We start from the raw sequence: 17,836 nt of genomic DNA on the forward strand, positions 1-17,836 counted from the left end.
GATATTCAATTCAGTTTTGTTTGTATAGCACATTTCATACGAACGTGAACCCAATGTGCTTTAATAAAAGTATACATTTTAACCATAGACTGTAAATAGACAAAGTCTCAGTGACATCAACCATTGGTCTCTTAGAAGGCATTGTGCTTGTGAAGCCCAACGATGAGAATGCTCTCTCCACTTAACCTAGCCACCTTTGTTACTACTTTAAGACCTCTGTTGGTACACTCCTCCACCATGCCCCGCCTTCTTGTAGGGACTGGACTCACCAATATACACATTTAGATTAGTAATTAAACATCAGCTCATTCTGACTCTAGCCCTCATTTTCATTAAGTGAAAAAAGTCACTTAATGCTGAATGACATTATTAACCTCAAACAAACCTCACATTTTAAATGCACTAAAAACAGATGCAGAGATATTACATTTTCTTTTTTTAATGATTAAAAAAATGAAAATAATTACTTAATCATTTCTAAGACTATGCTGCAATTAACCAATATGACATTTTGTTTTGTTGAATTAATCACATTATAAATCTTTGGAGAGAAAAAGGGTGCGAGAGGGAGATAGAAAAAAAGAGTGGAGAGAGAGCGAGAGAGGGAGAGAGAGAGAGAGAGAGAGATAAAGTCAGTTGAGCTCAGAGAGGTTTATCTTCAGGTGGAGAGAGAAGAGGGGGAGGAAGAGGGAAAGAGCAGGAGAGCAGAGATTATAAAAGATAAAGAGGAGAAAAGAGAAGGAGAAAAGAATGAGGAGTAAGATAAAAAGGGAAGAAAAGAAGAATACATTTTGATTTTATTGAAGGCATAATGAAGGTTTCACGCATTTTGGCAAAGGTTTGAACAGATTATCAAGAAGACAAACTACAGACAGACATGTGGAAAGATAAACAGGTGAGTAACACTTTGAAAGACATACTGAGAAAAAGACACCAAGTTTTTCTGCATTTTTGAATGTGTTTATAGATACAGAGAGGTGCGGAGCTAGACATGTTAAATAAGCAGTACAGATAGACAGGTGTAGACACACTGGTGGATGTAATTAAGTCTTCTCTTTGAGCTGAACTTGATTTTTTAAATGCAGTTAAAATAATAAAAACCTGTATTTATATTTTAGACTTTCGTAGAGGCAGGGGACAAACAGACAAACAGGTGCAAATGAATTCAAAATGCTAGACTTCTCTATGATCTAAACTTTTAGTTAAAGATGCAGTACATATAATTTAACGATTAGATTTCCCAAAAAACAATTTTGTTTACTTTATAGAGACAGAGAGCTGTAGAGATAGGCAAAGGAACTTAAAAGTGTATGGTAACTCAGCTGTAAAGACAGACAGGTATGTGTTGAGATAGACCTATTAGACAGTCAGATGTACAGAAAAAGTGTTGCGACGAACAGATGTGGAGACAGACAGGTGTAATGAAGAACAGTTAAATAGACAGAGCTGGCGAGAGAGTTGAGCTAATACACAGTCCAGTCAATATATGTAGAGGAGTTGGGACAGATAGGTGCACAGACATGGGGGTAACGCCAGACAAGTGTAAACAATGTATCTGTGCAGACAGACATATGGACAAGTAGAGACACACGCATGCAGACAGATAATTAACAATTTTACACCTGTCTATCCATTTTAGAACAACAGGTGTAATGTCTATTATCTGTTGTCAGTGTTCACAGTTCAGTGCACAATATTTAGTGTACCCTGCTGTCACTTGACTACTATTATGTTTAGAAAGACACATTATGCTGTGAGCACCTTGTGTGTGTGAATATTAGAAACAAAGTTATTAAAATGTATTACAGAGCAGTCTAAACAAATTTACAATTCACTGGATTCAAAAATAAATCCTAAAGAGTTTGGTACAGGTATTATAGCACATTAAGACTATACAGGTCATCCTCATACAGTGAGCACTGAGATCCTGTTTCAGTAAATCTGCCACACAAACGTTGTAATAAAAAAGAAAAACAGGCAAAGTCTCTGAGTCTCAGTTTAATCATCTATGATGATGTTCGCACACAAATCCACAGACAGAAATACAGGCAGATAGACAAACAGACATAGATAGACAGACAGACATGATCAAAGCAACAGTAACAGAGGTTGTTTTCATATCCAACATTATTTCTCTGGAGGCTGCAAAAAGCTGTTCACACACAACTTTACACACCTGAACATGATCATTTTTGTTTATATATTAAAGATATCTGTCTGACCTCTGAGTCTGTTCTCAAGCATTGAATAAAAAAAGTGTTTAATCATGAGCAGTGATTTAGATTCCAGTTGTCTCCAGAACTACTTCGACAAAGAGGTCATACTGTCTTCAGGTCTAAATGTACAAAGTCAAAAGATATTTTAACTTTCCTCAGGTCTGGTCAGTTCTATCTGTCCTGATAGCTAAGTGTCCCATGGTGGAACTGTTCTCAGGATGAGACGGAAACCAGTCAATCTGGCCAAAGTGGGACAAATGTCTCCGGGTCTATCTGGATAAGGTCACATGAGGTCTGTCTGTTATTAGGTCTAGCTCACCTGACACACATCTAACCTTTTTCAGGTTTAACTAACTTCAGGTCTATCTGGACAAAGTTTAATGGCTTCCAACTGTCCTGTGGCTGAACTACCCTTAGGCCTAACTGTCCTCAGGTCTTACTGCCGTTATGTCTGTAGGAAAGGTCTGATGAGGTAAAACAGTCTTCAGGTCTCTTTGAACCAAGTGTGGCAAGGTCTACCTGTCCTTAGGTCTAACTCCTTATCTGGACCAAGTCAACAAGGACTAAAATGTCTTCAGGGCTATGATCTGGTAAGATCTTATGGTCATCAGGTCTTTTAGACTATGTGGGAGCAGGCCTTTCTGTATGTTGCTTCTCTGTTATTCCTGTTTTTGGTGTTTTTCAGACTGGAAGTTAGCGAAGAATCTTCAGGGGCAACTGAACGCTTCACCTGTTTATCATGAAAAGCACCTGTCTAAAGAAGCAGAGCAGAAGTGACCATATGGATTCAAAATGTGGGAGGTGACTTTGAAATGTGACCTCCCGAGGAACTTCCCGTCTGTCTGACTGCCAGACCACCATGTTTCACCTCCTCCCCGGCCTCCTTTGCTTCTCGCTCCTCCTGCCATCATTGGGCTGGTGTCAGACCGGTGGTCAGTTCGATGTTTGTCAATCTTTACGTGTCTCAGAGGCTGGACCAGGATGGGAGTTTTATGCCTGTCAGCCTCCATCTGCCAACATGAAGGAGGTGATGCAGATCAAAGTTGACCCCCCAGGCATCACCTGCGGAAACCCACCAGAGAGATTCTGTACTCTGGTAGGAACACACACACTAAACACACACCTGAACACACACGGTGAAGGATTTATTTCAGTGTCTTTCAAGGCTATATCTGAAATATTAAAATGATCTCTGACCAGTTGTGTCAAGTTTTAAATGTCAGCAGTGATTTTCTACCCCAACGTTTTTTCTTAGATTTCTCATAGTATAGTTATGTTTTAGTTTTTATTGATATCATGTTACAACAGAGACTGATTAGAATTAGAAACCCAAAGTCATGTACATATCATAGTATAGGATATGAAAATAAAACTACTTACACATTTTTTTTTCATATGAGGATGTTGTTTTTGCAGAAAAAAAACTGCAGCTTAAAAAAAGGCTCAAACTGTCATAGACATCACTACAACACCTCTGAGCACAGTTGGTTAAACAAAACCAGTTGCTTCATAGAGAAGAAAACCAGTGCTGTGTAACAACCTGGTCACTTTTCTTAAGCAGTTGGTAAGTGAAGCCAGTAGCATCGAAATATCACTGATGTGCTAATATGCGATATCTTCATTGTACGCTGGGTCAGTGAATCAGCACACACTCATAACATGAGAAGGAAACCAATTATCTTATACTTGAGACGATACAGTAATTACCTGTCAATCACCTACTGTACAGTATAGTAACCCTTCAGTGTTAGCATGTGACCCCCTGTGGGGTCCTAGCCCACAGATTTAACACTCATAGAGTCCTGCTGTCTTTCTAATGGTTCCTTTGAGACACCAAAGTCATGTTTTAATTATTTATTATGAAGCAAAAAATACATTATTATTAATTGGAATCCCCATAAGACTAAAATTACAAAAAACATAATAATGAGTAAGAAACCTTAAAAAAAAAAAAGGTAAGGAAAGACATAGTTATATTGGGCAGGATAGACACAAATCGTTCCCTTTACTTTTATTATTTTTTAACGTTACTTGCACAGTTTGATTGCAATGGAATCTCAACGTGATATGCTGCATTAGAGTTAATAATAATGACAAACAATTAAAACAGTAAACAATTTATGTGCGCTATATGAGACTGATAGTCAATCCTCATTAGAGCCTATGGGAGACTGGAGAAAAGATGACACTTTTATTAAGGTTTCTTCTTGGAGGCCTACTCCAAGATTAATGGCCCTGATTGGTTGGAGTTTAATGCTGTAAGCAGTTAGGGCCTGTGTTCCCAAAACTTTTTCATATGTCATTAAAATAAGAATTAATTCCAAAATTATGGAAAACACAGTAAAATACAGTAAAACAAAAACAAGCCCCTCTAAATTTAAGGATTTTAGACCCATTGCTCTGACCTGTGTTGTTATGAAATGTTTGGAGCACATTGTTTTATCTCACTTAAGGTCTGAAACAAACAGTCAACCACAGCCTCATCAGGCGGATTCATAACTTCCTTACTGAAAAGTTTGTTGCCTTTCAGCCAAATGGGAAAAAGCCATTGGTAATAAGCACTCACACTGGATGCATCCTCTCAACTTTGTAATTCTCTTTATATGCAGATGATGTTGCTCTGACAGGTCTTTTAATGACAATGAGACCAATTATGGAGCTAAGATATACTACTTTAATAACTGGTGCTCTGATAATTCGTTGATTTTAAACACAAAGAAACTAAATAAAAGATTATTGATTTCAGAAAAGAAAACATTTCTCTGCCTTGTAAATATGAAGGACACAGAAATTGTAATTATAAAGGAGTATGAGTATCTTGGCGCAATAATTGACAAACAAGATGAACACAAATGCAAGATTTGCACTGGATCAACAGCACATCAACTTTTGTTTGAGGGAAATGTTACTGTTGACAGCACTATGCTGAAATGATTTGAGTTTTATTAAAAGTGTTTTGATTTTTTGTATTCAGTGTTTGGAAAAAAAGCATTGTCTGCACAAAATAAGAACCAACTGGACAAGGCAGTTAAACTAGGCAGCAAGATAACTGGGGAAAAAATATGCAGCACTTCTTACCTGACAGATTGAATTTAGCCAACAAGATTACAGCTGACCCTCTGCACCCCCTTTGGTCGGAGCAGGTACAGAATGCCGATTAGGACTAAAAGAGGCATTACATCCTTTGTACCACGCAGCATTCAGCTGCTTAATAAGCTCTGATTATATGAACTCGGCACTCTGCACTTTATTTAACTTGCTACTGAAATCCCTCATTTAATTACGTGATGCTTTAATGTTTTTGTACTATCCTGTATATGTTTGATTGTAGTGTTTTATACTGTCTGTGAAAGGCAAATTCCCCTATAGGGCCAACAAAGGTTTCATTCATTCAATAATAATGTATAATTTTTTCAATTAATATTCTCCATAATAATGTCAATTTTGAAAGCCCTACTGTGAAGATGATTCTTTAACCAACATGCAGACCTCAGCAGAGAAACACTGGTTTATCTAATTTGTAAGAGGTGTCACTTTGGAATAGTTAGTGCTGATTTAAGTCCTTTGAATCTCTAGTGTGACAGTTGGCAGCAACAGCTAAAGTCTTTAACACACACACACCGATCAGATTAACATCAGTTTTAATCTCTCTCTCTCTCTCTCTCTCACACACACACACACACACACACGCACACACACACACACACACACACACACACACACACACACACACACACACACACACACACACACACACACACACACACACACACACACACACACACACTTCCTATGTATAGCAGAAACATCCTATAGGGTTGAGACATCATTGTCAACATTATATTTATTTCTAATTTAATTAGCTTTTTTACAGGCGATTTTCTTGGTAATGTTGAATTTTAGAACAAGTTTCAGAATTTGGATAACTCCCAAAGCTTCCTGCAGTTGAAAATCATGGTAATACACCTGTAACTGACTTTAAATGAACACCTTGTTCTGTTTGTGTTTTTAATTCTTGTTCTGCAGGAAAACCCTTACCTGTGCAGTGATGAGTGTGATGCTTCAAGCCCCGACCTGTCTCACCCCCCTCAGCTGATGGGAGACAGGGAGAGAGGGGGGCTCATCACCTACTGGCAGACAGTCACATGGTCCAGGTTTCCTGAGCCCCTATTGGCCAACATTACGCTGTCCTGGAACAAGAGTCTGGAAGTTGTCGATGACATCGCAATCACCTTTGAGTATGGCCGACCAACCAGCATGGTGTTGGAGAAATCCCTTGATAAAGGTGAGGTTGAAGTTAGGTTATCAGTTATACATCAGTTAGTAGTAACGTGATCTGAAATCTGATCATAATGTTTGTATTACCTTATAATAGAGGAGAAACAACGTAGTAATTAAATCAGTGTTTGATTTTCAGGTGTAACGTGGCAGCCATATCAGTATTATGCTGATGACTGTCTGGAGGCATTTGGTATGTCTCCTAAACGAGTCTCCGAATTAGCTCCAAGTAACCTAACCAGGGTTATCTGTACCGAGCAGTACTCCCGCTGGGTTGGAGCTAAGGTGGGTAACTTGACTTGATTCTGGTCATTCTGTCAAAGATATAACCTAATTATACAAAAAGACTAGTGTAGTGATCCCAAAATTCCCAAAAGTCACTGTAAGTATTTGTCCAATAGGAGGAGAAGATGGTGGTATTCGAGGTACGTGCTCGGTTTGGAGTGTTTGCAGGGCCAAAGCTGATCAACATGGATGCCCTTTACACCCGTATGGAAACCATGAAGGGTCTGAGAGACTTCTTCACCTTTACTAACCTCAGACTGAGACTCCTCCGCCCAGCTCTGGGAGGGACCTATGTCCAGCGAGATAACCTGCTGAAATACTTCTATGCTATTTCCAACATTGACGTACCCGCCAGGTAATATCAATGTACAGTATGTTCAAAGATGCTTTCTTGACTCACGCAATTTCACCTCAGAAGCATTTTTTTTGTGTTGGAAATACAGACCCCTGAGAAAACATTCTAACTCTTTTCTCAATCAATTTGGTCTCTTGGACAATGTTGAAACAATAAATGACTCTTAAGGTACTGGTACTTTCGTTCACTGTGCTGCTTTGCCATTGGAGCCAGGAAATGTGTAACAACACATTATAAAACCTGATGATTTTAATCATTTAGCATACATTTGTTGTTAAACATTTTTTATGTGCTGTTCATGACAAACAGTGTATAGCACATAGAAATAATAAGACCCAAATCAGGAGCTTTTTCTATAAATCCATCAAAGTAATTCCAGTTACCTTTAACCTCACCAAATCAGCAACAGTTTCATGTTGTTCAAATGTTTTATCAATGTAAAAAAAAGAGTAATAACATCAACATCAACTTTACCAATGAACCCTCAATATTAAATCAGAATAAGAGGTATGTGTGTTTTTCTGCAGGTGTAAGTGTAACCTGCATGCATCCCAGTGTGTGTTACGTGATGCAACACTGCAGTGTGAATGTGATCACAACACAAGTGGACAGGACTGTGAGCGCTGTGGCCCGGGATTTAATCCCCGCAGCTGGAAACCAGCATCATACCTACCAATGCCCACAGGAACTGCCAACACATGTACGTCACAAAATACACTGCCAACACCTACATGTGCTTGATAAACACAATGCTAACACCAAATACTAACAAAATCTTTACTACCGTACTTAATACTGCTAGCATTGGCAGTTCAACATCAGCACTGCACACAAAAGCACTTCATACGCCAAACATACCTGAAACTATTGCAATCCGTAGAAAAATAATCCCACTACCACTAACGTCACACTCTAACATCCTTGGATACCTGAAGATCTTCAAATATATGTTTACACCTATGTACATGAGCACATTTCCACCACCTGAACATATGTGAACATCCAGTATTGATAGACACCAGTCTATCCACAAGTGCACAAAGTTTCCAGTCAGAGGACACACTCACACGTCAAATCACGTTTTTTGTTTTTTTCAGGTGAAGCAGCAGAATCAGCAACCAGTAAGTAGTCATTACATGTTCACTTGTCTGAACTTGTTTAATTGTCCATCTATTCACCTTTTCACGTGCCTATCAGCTCTCCTGTTCACCTGTCTGTCTGCTCACCTAGATAGATAGATAGATAGATAGATAGATAGATAGATAGATACTTTATTGATCCCGAGGGAAATTCAAGACCTATTCACCTATTCAGTTGTCCTTCTTTTTACCTGTTAACCTGTCTTTCTGATCATGTGTCCCTTTCATTTCTTTACCACCTTTGTCTCCATGTTTAGATATACATACTGTATATGTGGTCTATGTTGCATCATGGGGGACAACTTTGCCAAACAGTTTTGTTATTGTATTAAAAATCAACATTTTCTAAAAACAAATATTCAGTCAGTTTGTAAAAAATGCTAAAAAAAGAACACAAAATTAAAATGAACAAAATATTTCAATTGATACAGTTAAGAGGCTTAATGTATTTTACATGAGGTTCCGAAAAATACATACGTCATACATGTCAAATAAAGCATGATCTAATTCATTCTAATTGGTCATATGGTCAATTACCTGAGGGCAAATTAAATTTAAGCGCATTCTTGGAGGAGAGTCTGAAAGTTAATCTGCTGTCAACGCTGACAGATGGTGTGTGTGTTTAATCTGTATTAGTGTTCTTTAACCTGTCAATCACACACACACACACACACACATATTCACATGCACGCACACACACACACACCGGCGCTTAGTCCCTGCTTGTCATCTGTGGCAGATAATTTTTTTAGTGGTCTATAACTTCAAAATATGAAGATGTAGGTACCTCTCAGTCAGATTTACCCATTTTGGAATTCAAGATCATCATTTTTCTATTATTTTCCATTTTTTTCACAACAACACAATCTAGCAAAACTAATGCGCTAAGACATTTCATCATAAACATGTATCTCGTGTTTCTGCTTCAGACTGCATTGTGATTTTAAAAAGTATCATTACAAATGTAGCTTTCTAGATCCCTCAGGATGCAATAGTGACTGAACAAATGATCAGAAAATAGAAAGATTAGAGCAACCCCATAGTTGATAGTTACCCAAAAGACGTAACAGTAACTAAATCCACAAAACCATACCATAACCTCTCATGTTAAGTCTATGTGTTATGAAAGTACAATTGATTGCTAGAATAGAGTTGGATTTGGTGACTGTTGCAGAAGAATTAGAGTCCAGTAAAAGATCTCTGCAAAACAGAACTTAGTGTTTCCACATTACATGCTTTGACTGGCTCGTAATTGGCTTATTGGGTGACAGCATAAAGTGATGGCAGCATTGGCACCCCAATGGAAGGGTCCCAAAAAGTAGGACGGTACGGATTGGTTATTTGGAAATCTTTCCTGGGATTAGTCTATGGAAATGCCACAAAATGCGCACCGTACCGAGACGAACCGCTCGGTGGAAACAGGGCTTAAGTATAGGAACAGGATGTCTTAAGGGGTCTGGGACATTCAGGAAAAACAGTCATATGGTGTCATTGAGTGACTAAAGCCCCTTTCACACATAAACTCCTGAAATTCTCCAGACAACTTCAGAACATTCAGGAACTGAAATCTTTGAGAGTAACCTTTTTGATGCCTTTAACAACTGTCCCACACAGGAGGACCATTGGTGACTGACGTCACAAATGGTTGTTTCTTTCTTGGACGATTTGGATAGTAAAAAGCCCCCTAGAGTAGGGGTAAATGGAATCATGGAATATATACCCCTCCTAATGTTGTAATTTTACAGAGAAGTGCATGTATGACAGGGGCTTATGTCTGCATATTGCAAAAACAGACTGTAGGTTATGGAGGATTTTAGACAATATTTAGCTTGGGGAAAACAAATTTGTAGTTCACATTTTTTATTGTCTCCAAAGAACGTTTTTTTACTCTACTGCCAGCAAACAATTTAGCTATGAGGGTTTCTATGACCTTACATTTAGGTCAATTTAAGAGTTCCCTGAGTTCAATGTTTTGCAGAGTTTGATGAGGCTTTAGAGAACAGAGAGCTGAGATTCACTAAAGAGACATAACTCTTCTTCTCTGACAGCGGCTGGGGACTCTAACTCAGCAGCATCTGATAGACCCTCTGCCTCATCAGATGGAGTGACTTACACTACTACTACTGCTACTACTTCTTATACTACAGACAGTACGACTACTACTACTAGTACTACTACTACATATAGTGCTACAACAACAACAATTACTGACACTACTGTAACTGATGGTACTGCTTTCACTATCCCTACTGACAGTTCTTCCACCACTGTTGCTACCATAACTAATAATTTTACCCCTGCTGCCAGTACTACTAGCACTGTTACTATTACTGATGATACTGCCCCTGCGGGCAGTACTACTACGACTTCTATAACTGATGATATCACTCCTATTGACAGTATGAGTTCTACTGCAGAAACAGATATTACATACCCTACTGACACTACCTCTACTTCAACAACTTCCACTACTTCGACTGATGATGCCACTCTAACTGACAGTATTACTTCAACTACTATCACTGATTATACTTCCCTTACTACTGAAGCTACAACTTTGACCACTACTTTAACAGATGAAGCTACTGGTACTACTATTACAACTTCAACTATAATGGATTATACCACCTCTACTAAAAGTCCTTCTACTTTTACCGATATAACAACTGATTATACTTCCCTCACTACTGAAATTACTCCTCCTATAACTTTGACTACTACTATGACAGATGATACTACAAGTACTACTATCACAACTTCAACTATCATGGATTATACCACCTCAATTAAAAGCCCTTCTACTTTTACTGATACAACATCAGATTATACGTCCTCTACTGACACTACTTCTCCTACAACTACTACTACTTCTTTTACTTCTACTACTGCTCTGGAAGATGGCACTACTCTTACTGATAGTGCGACAACTAACAGTGCTGTCACTATTGGCACCAACATTTTTACTACTGACCGTACTTTTGCAACAGACATCACAAGTACTGCAGAAACAAGTATAAGAGATATTGTTTCTAGTTTTGACACTTACAGTGTTCGAACTATCACTACCACCCAGACAGATACAAGCTCTACAATATACTTCATTAGCACTGGTGATACTGGTGACTATCCTAGGGGTGGTGTAGATTTAACTACTGCAATAACTGACACTGGTTCTAAATATGTTACTACTATCAGTAGTATTGTTAGTACCACAAGTTCTGATGCATTTCCATATAGCAGCACAAAAGGACTTATAGCCGACACAAGTTTACCAAACAGTCCAGCTCTGGAGACTGGAGACTTGCTGTACAATACAGCTACCACAGTGCCGAACACAAACACCCTCAGTAACATTATTAGCAATACCAGTCCTTCCAGTTACACCAGTACCAACAGCCCCACAATCCCAGGCCTTAGTACTGACTCTGAGGTGTCTATTTCTGGTCCAGTGACTGCGCCATATGATTCCAACTCTTCACAAGACAGCACAGACTCTACCTTCTCTGGGACTGATACTTCAAACCTGATCACCAGTACCACAGATTCTGCTGAAGGTGCTACACCATCACCTGGATTACCAACAACACCATCCATAACCCCAGGCAGTGACGGGGCTCCATCTAGGGATACTCAATCCCCTGATTCAGCCACATCCAAACAGGCTGCAGATCCTTCATCTACAATAGGAGCTGACAGAACTTCTTCAGATGTTCCTTCAGACTTTTCAATAAATGCTTTTCCTTCTGGAGCCACTCCGGATAAACCTACTTCTGATATACCTCTTCCAGATGCACCTTCAACTGAAGTATCCACCTCTGTTGTAACTCCTTCAGATGTACTTTCCCCTACTGTACCCTCTACTGACATATCCTCTGCCTTACCATTTCCAGAAGTACCTGCTTCTGAGGTACCCTCCCCAGATGTACCTTTTTCGGATATATCCAAAGTTCCATCTTCTATTACCCCTCCTCCAGATGAACCCCCTCCAGATGTACCTTCTCCTGATGTACTTCCTCCAGATATAACTCCTCCAGATGTACCACCTTCTGATACATTTTCTCCTGCTCTACCCCCTGCCGATGTGCCTCCACCAGATGTACCCGTGGAGTCATCAGCTCCCAATGTACCTTCCCCTGATGAAGCTCCTCTTGATCTATCTCTTCCAGATGTACCCCTTCCAGATTTATCTCCCTCAAACGCATCTCCTCCAAATTTAACACCTCCTGACGTAACTCAGGAAGTCCCACCTCCTGATGTTGTTCCTCCAGATGAAGTTCTCCCCGATGTACCTCCCCCCAATGTACCTCCTCCTGATGTACCTCCCTCTGATTCAACTCCTCTGGATGTACCTACATCTGATCTACCTACTCCAGGTGTACTTCCTCCAGATATAAATCCTCCTGATGTCCCTTCTCTGGATGTACCTCCTCCAGATGTATCTCCAGAAGTGTCTTCCTCTAGGACTCCAGACATTCTGGTAGATATTCCTTCTCCTGATGGAATCTCTCCTCAAGCATCTTCTCCTGATGCTCCTGTGGATTCTTTGATGCGTTCTTCAAAAGTAGGGGAAGGTGATGTTGCAAGCTCCAATTATGTGGATCAGTATGACCCTGCTAGCGAATTGGCTACTGTGGACTCCACCCTCCCTTTTCCTGGTGATCCAAATTCAATTAAATCTCCACCAGATTCTGGAATAATGCCTGTTGCTGAGGCCGGGACCACTCCAGAGGATTCTCGTGGATCTACTGATGTTCCTGGATCAAAATCAGTTGATTCTGGAGGAGATTCTGTTTCAGTAGGATTAGATTCAGGAGAGATTGGAAATATTGCAATAGAATCAGGTGGACCAGATTCTACTGCAGTAGATAATGAAAATATGGATTTAGGTTTTAGACCAGTAGTTGATACTTCAGCAGCTCTGATGGAGGGGAAGTCATCTGGAGCGGATTCAACAGCCAGTGGACGGACGGGGGAATCAGCATCAGATGAAAAGAAAGACTCAAAACAAGAGACAACAGGAGCACTAGATAGTGCAAGTCCTGACCCATTTTTTGGACCAGAATCCCCCAAAGCAGTAGATAATCCAGAAGTAGATCCTTCAGCAGCTTTGATGGAAAAGAAGTCATCTGGAGAGAATACAGATGATGCTAGAACAGCAGATGGGTCTGATAAAAAGAAAAACTCACAGGAAGAGAAGAAAGGAGAGCAAAAGGAGGTCAAAGGTACATAACAAAGAACTCTTCTGTTGTTTAAAAAGTTCAACTTACTTTGCCTCAAAGCTTTCAACAACATAATGTGGTCTTCTTCAGCAGTTGTAGATGATCACTTCTGAATGACTGAAGGTTTAAAGGAGCAATATGTAAGATCTCTACAAGATGAAATCATAAAATAGAATTTATATATAAATTGTCCTTTCCAAGGGAGTTCCGGCTAAGAAAGCAGCATAAAAACCTAAAGGTTTTACATTTAAAAAACAAAATTTCAGTATATAATCATACGTTAAGGAAACTGATATGTTGAGGTGCTGACTTCTCAGCAGCTGACAGCAATGCACCAGCGAGTATTTCTTCCTGCCAGATTTTCATTTCTAGTAGGGAATGATCTGTATTTGTTTTGACCAAAGAAGGTAGGCGATTTTAAGGAACCCACACAGCCAATTTGGAATCCCCCTAGTTCGGACACAGGCAAGCGAACTGGTTCAGATATAACCGATTACTCAACCTAAAAAGCTGTTCTTTTTTGATAAGCTACATAACCAGAAATGTTCTAGAACTAGGATAATAAAGAGGTTAGAAGGATTTTAACATTGATGCAGAAGTGGCTAAACCCTGAAGCTTCCGTGTCTGTGAAATGGAAACATTTAGCGACTCTTAGGAAGAGGGGGCTCTCTCCATTATTTTGGACTGCAGTATCAATGTTTAATGCTATGTTTCAGTGTTACATATTGCTCTTTTAATGAAAAGCAGCTTCCCTCGTTACATAACCTAATAAAATGAACCGTGGATCATATTTTTAAAAACAATTCAAACATTTTCCTTTCCTGTCAAACTTAAGTCATTTAGGTTACTTTAGCAACCTGGTACCTTTAGGGATGAATACATGTATATCTTATCTAATCTTAACTTATCTTATTTCTCTGTCAAAGAGGAAAGCAAAAAGGAAGTGAAGGTAAAAAAAGGGAAGGAGAAAGAAGAGAAGGACTACGAGAAAAAGAAAGGTATACCATTCATAAACTCCTTTCTGCCCCCACCTGGCTACCATTTGTAACAGCAGAAATAGTATTAATTGTAGTAGCAGTAGTAGAATGTGACCCCCATGAAAACTAGAAGATACATCTCAAGGGGTATTCACAGAAAGTTCCACGTGTCTTGACTAGTTGAGTACTGAGCTCTGATTTTATAACATTTACTCCAATCTGTTGCTGTGGGTGTTTTCTTGTTGTCTAAAGCACCCCAGAAGATTCTGATTCCAGGAGGACCAAAGTTCAGTCAGCTGTCTAAAATTGCCTACGTCACTTTTGAGGGTAAGACCTCTGCTCACTGGTCATAAATTTATTGGCCTCACACTTGTTCATTGCAATCAGAGTAAATTTCCACCTCCTTTACAAATGCAGCCTCACACAGATAAAAAAGGATTAAAAAAAACACGTTCCCTCTATACCTCTTTATTTTTATTTTTTTCACAAAGATCAAACAGCTTCAACACCAGATGGTGCATCCTTTTGGCTCTTTGGCTGTTAACGCTTCTCCTGGTTACTTGTGGTGACACAATAGTGGGATCTGACCGGCCAAAGTATACACAGTAGATCATTATTATGACATTGTTTTTCCCAATCATGGATCTGTCACCATTTTTCCTGCCATATTCATTAGTGTCCATATTTTGTCTCACCAGTCTGTTTGATTTCATTCATTTTGTCATTTTGTGATATTAATGTAAGAGTTTGTAAAACTCAAAATGTGTGTTTAAAAAATAGATGCTGTAGGTAAGTACAAAGAAGTGCCTCTAATACTAGAACTTGAATTCTGTTACAGGATTTATTGTCCCCAAATTACCCAATTAACACAATGTCTGTTGTCACATCGTCTGTCTCTCCTCTCATCAGATTGTGAGTGCAATGGTCACTCCAACCGCTGCAGCTACATTGACTTCATCAACGTGATCACTTGTGTCAGCTGCAAACACAACACACGAGGACAGAACTGTCAATACTGTCGTCTTGGTTATTATAGAAACACTTCTGTGGCACTGGACGATGAGCAAGTCTGTGTCGGTCAGTAACACTGACACACACAAATGCCCAATGATGGTAATGATAATGAAGACAATGTTGATAATAAAGCTGACTTTGTCTGTCCTCAGAGTGTGATTGTGATCCAGTCAGCAGTCTCTCTCCTCATTGCTCTGACTCGGGCCTTTGTCAGTGTAAACCTGGCTCCTCAGGCCGGCGCTGTGACAACTGTCTACCTGGATACACCTGGAGAAAAGATGGAGCCAGCTGCATAGGTAAACATGACAGAGGGCTTTGGCTATGAGATCAATTCCTGTGTGTTCACTACACTGTGAAGTAAGCAGAATAAATGTCCTTCAGAATCAGAGTATGTTCAAAGTATGTTTATCCAGGTATAGCAACAGCACTATTGTCACAATCCCAGAGTAGGTCCCCTTTAATGGGCTCCAACATCATCAAAAATTCAAAATAAAAAGAAAGTATACTGCTACTGACAAAGAATACCAAAGAGCCATATATAAATAGACTGCACTTAGATAACACTGTTTCTAATCGTCTGACCACTTAAAGCATTTCTACACTAATGTGTCTTACTAATCCAATTCAAACACATTTAAACACTGTTGACTAACACAAGGAGCAATCTGGGATTCAGTATCTTGGTAAAGGCCACTGTGACATTTTGACTGCGTGAGCTTGGAATGAACTGTAAACTTTTTGAATAAGAGACAGCAGTCCCACCACTGAGCCACAAAAGGAAGAAAAACAACCCGAACAAACAAAAAGAGGCATTGGATTCAGCTGTTTCCTGATATGCTGAAGCAACATTAAGAACTCAACCCATTATAATTTAGTACAGGAGGTAATGGTGGTACTAACATTGCTGAATGAAAGAGGAGAGAAACAGCCAGAGCTACAATGATGAAAAATAATGAAAGAACACTATAAAAAAGATGACACAAATCTCAAACTCTGCTTAAGCCTGTGCTGGACTTTTGTCCACACTTTCTTTTCAGTGGTTGATTACAATTTCTACAGATAATTGAGTTTCCTTCAAAATGAAGAAATCTGATAAACTTCTTTATCTGAACCCTCTTTTAGAATTAATAGAAATTGTTCAATATACTTACTTAATTTGATTTATAATCACTCATCAATCTTCCTCAGAGAACCTCTGTGATGACGAGCGTTTGATTTGTCAAAATGGAGGAACCTGTGTCGACTTCCAGCAGTGCCTTTGTCCTGACAACTTCACAGGTAAACCCACCACTTGATAATGTTATTGTTCAGGTGATGATGGGCAGGGAGTGTAATAATGTCGCAGCTCAAGTTACATTTATCTAATGATTTCATGTGTTCAGGTCCATTTTGTGAAAAGGGTGTGTGTTTGAAGAAAGACGGTTGTCTCGACAACACTGAAGGCTCCTCCACTTCTTTGACTTCACACCTGTACATCTTGACCCTGAGTCTGATGTACTCTGCCTTTTTCTAATCATGCCCACTCACATTAGACCATGCCCTTTGTCACATTAAGGAATGAATATTAAAGAGGATTTTAATACATAACTGTTTGTTGAATGAACTGTACCTGTTTCCTGTTTGCACAGGATGTGTTTTCATGATAGAAACACCTATGGGGATGAAACACAGTCTGACGTGGTGTTCTGGAGCAACATTTTGAAAAGTTAGAAACACAATAATTTCTGCTACTAAGGCATCAGTAATAGGCCAGAGTCTGGTCATGACACCATGATGATGCAAAATACAACTGAAGAAAAATAGCAGACACAGACGATCAAAGGGTTTTGTTACTATAGCAGACACAGAACAACAGTAAGTTTACAGCATATAAAACGCTAATAACGCATGTAATCAGCATACAGTGTATGTACCAAACAATAAGTCTTAACAGATATGGGCTCCAATTGAATATACTTTTTGACCTGAAATAGCTGAAATGACTTTAAAAGAAAAGATGAGACAAAAAAATATAGATCACGCATTCATTGCTAAAACGTGAGTTTTGGATACACTATCATGAACTTACATTTTGACTGGAAACAAATTGCCCAGAAATATTTAAACAAAATGCGTCATAAAATATTTAGAAAATGTTCTTGACTCCAGTATCTTTTTGTTTTCTTACATTACTGTGTTTATATATTTTAGCAAACTTTGATTTATTGATGTCTTTATATCGAACATGTACAAAAATAACAAAAATATCTGTAGTTAAAAAAATATGAAAGATAGATAAATACATGTGCAACAAAAGAAAGAAAAGAGAAAGTTTGCATATGTAATCAAACCTTTGAAAGTAAAGAAAAAGCCT

General features: G+C 38.9%; 1 protein-coding gene across 1 annotated transcript; it reads left to right on the forward strand.

The window, feature by feature from the left end:
• Positions 1 to 611: 611 nt before the first annotated feature.
• Positions 612 to 17,635, forward strand: ntng2a (netrin g2a). The gene is made up of 14 exons (XM_079344555.1): positions 612 to 895; positions 2,902 to 3,312; positions 6,243 to 6,501; positions 6,634 to 6,779; positions 6,896 to 7,134; positions 7,662 to 7,834; positions 8,232 to 8,255; positions 11,723 to 13,495; positions 14,419 to 14,490; positions 14,722 to 14,796; positions 15,379 to 15,546; positions 15,636 to 15,779; positions 16,672 to 16,761; positions 16,866 to 17,635. The coding sequence occupies exons 2-14, from the start codon at positions 3,076 to 3,078 to the stop codon at positions 16,994 to 16,996; spliced, it is 3,531 nt and encodes a 1,176-aa protein (XP_079200681.1). The 5' UTR covers positions 612 to 895; positions 2,902 to 3,075; the 3' UTR covers positions 16,997 to 17,635.
• The last annotated feature ends 201 nt before the right edge of the window (positions 17,636 to 17,836 follow it).

Source organism: Symphodus melops, assembly GCF_947650265.1.
Source record: "Symphodus melops genome assembly, chromosome: 1".
In the NCBI taxonomy this organism is placed as follows: Eukaryota; Metazoa; Chordata; class Actinopteri; order Labriformes; family Labridae; genus Symphodus; species Symphodus melops.

Excerpts from the sequence above, each read along its gene's own strand:
- ntng2a (XM_079344555.1), top strand. The coding sequence starts at position 3,076 with ATGTTTCACCTCCTCCCCGGCCTCCTTTGCTTCTCGCTCCTCCTGCCA. Across the intron at positions 15,547-15,635 it reads CGATGAGCAAGTCTGTGTCG|AGTGTGATTGTGATCCAGTC; the intron begins GTCAGTAACACT and ends GTCTGTCCTCAG. Across the intron at positions 16,762-16,865 it reads TTGTCCTGACAACTTCACAG|GTCCATTTTGTGAAAAGGGT; the intron begins GTAAACCCACCA and ends TCATGTGTTCAG.